The sequence below is a fragment of the Cyprinodon variegatus genome, unplaced genomic scaffold (genome assembly GCF_000732505.1).
Source record: "Cyprinodon variegatus isolate N-32 unplaced genomic scaffold, C_variegatus-1.0 Scaffold175, whole genome shotgun sequence".
Lineage (NCBI taxonomy): Eukaryota > Metazoa > Chordata > Actinopteri > Cyprinodontiformes > Cyprinodontidae > Cyprinodon > Cyprinodon variegatus.
In genome coordinates, this window is record NW_015150628.1 from 290319 (window position 1) to 295604 (window position 5286).

Genomic DNA, 5286 nt, shown 5'->3' on the forward strand with positions numbered 1-5286 from the left:
ATAAAGGGGCCGGTGAGTTTATGTTTTTGTGTGTGTGATTATTGGATAAAAACAAGTTTAATTAACTTTAAGTTAATTAATTCAGAGGGAGAGGGTATTGAAAAATTAGGGACATCTATTTCCAGAGCTATATAGGTAAAACAGGACACACATGAAGAAAGTTGAAGGAAAAGCTCTTCTCACTCAAGATGTTGGGGTAACTAGCTGTTGGGAGGTATTGTTCTTTATTTTTCCTCATCCAGAAAATCTTTATTCATTTATATATTAAGTACAGTATGATGAGTGGAATATAAATACACTGTTAAAAAAAATTTAAGGAACACTTTAAAAACACATCAGATCTCAATGGGGGAAAAATCATGCTGTTTATGTATTTATAATGATAAGAACTGGGTGATGTGTTAGGAACAAAAGGATGCAACATCATTTTATGTAAATGAAAATGATCAACCTGGCGAGGGCTGAATTCCAAGAATTCCAAGACATCCCAGAAGTTTAATTAACTTGATGCTATACTATGATTAAAAGTGTTCCTTTAATTTTTTTGAGGAGTGTAGATATGTACTAAAAAAGGTGTATACTTTGCTATGTTTATATTTTGTAATAAGGTTCTGAATATTTATATGGTGTCCTTATTTTTATACATTAATGTACAGGTCAGTGGAGATTTGATGAACTTGTTTTAGAAAAAAGCTAATTTCATAAGCATAAATAAATGTGTTGGAAAACAATCCCAATGGGGCACCTAAGATGTATGTATAAGGTACTAAGTATGAGGTGTATGTACAGCAAAAAAAGGGTAAGTTCCTATTAAAGTCATTACTTTGTTTTACAGAACAGTCTCTGTGTGAAATTCTGTGATTGCAGACTGATTATAGGTCACAACATGAATAAGCTATGGTCTACAACATGATGGTAATATGAAGTAATACTTAACCACTGTTTTTTGTGGTCATTGTTGGGCTTTTGTTAAAAAATGATATTTAATGGCTTAGTCATTTTTGAAGGTTATTTTCCACCTAACGTTACCGTGGGATGAATCATCCCAAAATGAGAGAAATGTCATGTTGAAGCTGACCTAGAAAAGTGAATTTATTTTCCTCTCATGAGCTCATGTTGCACAAACCTCATGGATGTGAGGTCTCGCGGTGTTTTGCTCCGAGATCCCGCTCCATCTCCCAGGGGAAAAGCAGCGACTGTTACAGAGCGCGGACTCAGCTGATCCAACAAGAGGAGCGGAGCTGGAAAAAAAGGTGAAGACGCTCGATTTTAAATGTCTTTTTCTCCTATTTCACAAAGTTTATAACCTGCTATGTTGGTGCGCATCGCCTCTGGGTAGTAATTTTGCCTCAGCGCTTTGCATTTGTTAGACACCGTTAGGCTGTGGTCGTGGTAAACCGACCGTTAGATGAGAAACTCGCTATTTTTACCTGCCACATCTGCCATAAATTTGGACCTAAATCTATCTGAAACGATAGAAAGGCGAACACCGCGCCGGTTGGGACTCTGTGAGCTCCGGGTATGAGGCAGCCCGCTGCTTCCCCATCAAAGGCTGCTTTGTGTCCGGCTGTCTGGCTGCTGCGGACAGGACGGAGGGATTTATGGCAGCGGAGCGGCCAGCCCAGGCTGCTGGTCAGGCTGCTGATCAGGCTGCGACCTGGTGGCAAATTAAATCAATTTAAAGCTGACTGTCACAACCTAAAACTTTAATCTTTTTGAAAACTGTGGTCAAAAAATAAATTAATCTGATACCAGGTATATTAAAATACATAAATTACTATATAACTGAATATTTATAGTAGCATATACACTAATTATTGTGTTTCTTTCTTTCATTCTTCTGTCTCAGTCATTCAATTTCTGCTATATTCTGTCCTTTCTGGATTGTTTTTTGCTATTAAAACTCTATTTAATCTTTTAATTTTTTTTTGCTCCCATTAAAATGATTGGAACCCTTCAAAGATCCTGCTAAAAAGTCATCTTTCTTTCCATCTTACCTATTTCAGATGCTATTCAACGTTTTCACAGCCCTCTGCTATTATTGCATAACTCAGCTCTTTGAAATAGTTTTTCCACAACGTCTTCCTCTGTTTCTGTTATTATAGGGATTGCCCTGCTCTATTCATTGGATTTTACACACATGCTTCAGCTTGATTCTACTTTCTTAGGAATGCAGCATCTCTGCTTTCTGCTAATTATGTGAACAAGCAGTTTTTTGGGGTTTTTTTGTGTGTAGATTTAATAGATTTCAACAAGTTTTATTGCTATGGAAATCTGCATGACTATTTTTTTAGGAAAGTCACCAAGCATCTGGTTTAGCAAATTCATAACATTTCAGCATGTTTCTGCTAGGTTACAGATTCAGCGTACAACATTCACACCCATCTTCTCAGGAAACACATTTTTCTAGTTGAAAAATTTAATCAACATTGGCTATTAAATAAAAAAAATGTGCTGCAGGTTTAATGGAGGAGGAAGTGGTTGAATAAAACGGAGAATAAAGGGAATACAGATTTAACTCCGTTTTATGCACCAAGAAATATGTCCTCAACTTTTAGCTTTATTTTTTTACTTTTCAAAACAATTGCATTAATGAAAGTAGTTCTGAGACAATTAATCAGATTAATCGATTATTGAAATTATTAATTATTAGATTATTGAAATAATCGTCAACTAATTTAGCAATCAGTTAATCATTAACTGGAGTAAAGAGACTGTAAGACATGCCTTTAGGTGACAGTACAACCCAATTAAAGCAGTAATTATATAAAAATTGTAAAGAAATATATAAATATTTAGCATTTAAGATATAAAAAAACCTTTTCGTCTGTTAATGTGCTTTATCCAGAACTCCTCAAGTGGAAAAGTTGTAGTTTCACCTGGTATAATTTAGTAAAAAATCTTCTTTAAGGAACCTTTGGCTATCTGATTATTAATCAATTAATTGAAAAAATTATTGACAGATTAATTCATTTGCAAAATAATCATTAGTTGCAGCCCTAAATGAAAGAAGGATTTTCTTCATACATATAGAGGCTAAAAATGATTATTGAGTTTTTAAAACCAAGTAATTGATGCATGACTAAATTAATATGTGCTAACTACTAGTTCTAACTTAAATCTGCTTTACTTTGCATTAGATATGCCCTGTTTATTATTGCTGATGGCGAGGATAAATACAACATGATGTGTGTTGACATAGAGCAACATATATATATGGTTTCTGTAGGGAGGAAGAGGAGAGCTGTCTGCTGCCTCCTGAGAGATGTTTCCATGTCAGTGGTTTCCTCTTACCCTTAGGGACGCATGGAGTCTGATCCATGACATCCCATGTTTAAATGTTAGCTGAAACAGATAAAATGACGCGCCTTGACATTTGATCCAAGCAGGAAAGAGAAGCGTTGACCGGAGCTCGATTATTCCTGAGAACCAGGAAATGTGGCTGTGGGAAGTTCTAGATAGGACAGACACTGCATCCATCTCTGAGCCTTCCGAGCTGATTAGTGCACACAGTGAGCATCTGTGTTCCCCCCTCATACAGCAGGCACTGCGGTCGGGCTCTGAAGCGTTTTATAAGCGACCTCCTTCAAAGGTGGTTCACACTGGCACTTTTATTATCAGAGGAGGGCGTGGTACTTTGAGTAAACACTGCTGTGGCTGCAAAGTGTTGCTCTTTGCTGTGCTGAGATCTAAAAATATTTGACAAGCATTTGTGATTTCACTGCTGGCAGCGGGAAGGGGTAAAAATGCTAAATTAAGCTCATGCTTTGCCATAAATTAAGTGTCACTCTTCGCTGAAACTTTCCATCAGAACCCAATGAGTTATATATATATATATATATATATATATATATATATATATATATATATATATATATATATATATATATTTAAATTTTGTAGGATTTTTGGCGGGGATGGTGGATAACTGATTTGTCATACAGAGCCAGTCTGGCTTTTCCTCTATATGTATAAATATACAGATCATATTTCAAGAATTGCATTTAAATACAATACATTTAAGTTTGAAAAAAAAAGCTAAAAAAAAATGAAATCTTGCTTTTCTTCTGTCTATTTCTCTCCGGCCTCTCGCAGTCATGCTTTGCCTGATCCAACTAAAGAGGCTTCTGAAGCGACCGGGTCCATAAACACGCTCAGAAGGAGCTTCTGTTTTCCTTTTAACCTCGTAGTGGACTCAAACCTCCGATCGATGCAGAGGAAAAGGACCTTGGTATCTGTTTTAATCAGCTGCCATGGCGATGCTCTGTAGACACCCTGCAAAATCATAAGTCTGTTGCTATGGTGACTCTATAGCCAGCAGCTGTCACCATGGGAACATCCAGGATGTTCCACATTTTTGTGGCCCTGGGCTCGGCTTTTATGATCCTCCTCATCATCATCTACTGGGATGATGTGGGAGCCTCTCACCTGTATCTGTACACGCCGGTATCCCCGGGCCCCAAGGTCCCTCACCCACCCCCGCAGCCAAGGCCCCACACCACCAGGACACCGTCCTTCCTGTCCGACATAGACGCCTTCGTCAACCAGTTCCTGGAGCCGGGAACCGGGGAGCCCACCGACACGGTGCCGGTTGACTCCAGCAGCAACCAGTCTGAGAAGTCGGGGGAGCGCTACATCCCCCGGAGGGAGTGGAAGATTCACCTGACTCCAGTGGCAGCAGAGCTCAGAGAGCGGCAGGTGAGCTGGTCTGGTACCAGTCAGTGTTATCAGACAGTCTTCGTTGGTTCAGATATGGAGAATTTAAATGTCTTGACCTAATTATGGAGGTCCAAGTGGAGGATATCTGTTTACCTGCATCTACCTCTCCAACATTAATGGACATATTGTTTATATGACTTAGAATTATTGAACATTGTGTTTAATGATTTGCAGAAACTTTCTGCTGTCAGGCTCACAGAATAAATATGTCTCCCCCCCGTCAAGGTTAATGCTCCCTATTGATAAAATACTCATTTCTCACTAATTGCTTTTTGCTGCAGTAATTATCTATGGGACATTTTTTTTAAAGACAATTTCTTCTGTTGATGTTTCTGTTTAATATCTTTTTAATTTTTTTAATTTTTTATCTGATCAGAAGGAAAAGTTGAGATTTCCCTGCTTGGCTTTGTTTAATGTCTTTTCTGTAAGACCTATGATGATTAGGGATGCACGATATTGGGATTTTGGCCGATATCTGATATGCCGATATTTTAAAACTCATGTACCCAATAACCGATACCGATGTTAAAGCTGGACAAAAAAAAATAAAAATTTGAAAATAGCAGT

At 37.8% G+C, this 5286-nt stretch overlaps 1 protein-coding gene across 1 annotated transcript in view; it reads left to right on the forward strand.

Moving 5' to 3' along the window:
* The first annotated feature begins 4087 nt into the window (after nucleotides 1–4087).
* Nucleotides 4088–5286, forward strand: part of LOC107087193 (carbohydrate sulfotransferase 12-like) — an 8351-nt gene continuing 7152 nt past the window's right edge. Inside the window, exon 1 of the mRNA XM_015378619.1 lies at nucleotides 4088–4698. Coding sequence (XP_015234105.1) covers nucleotides 4330–4698 — 369 coding nt within the window. The 5' untranslated portion in view covers nucleotides 4088–4329. The remainder of the gene's footprint in view (nucleotides 4699–5286) is intronic.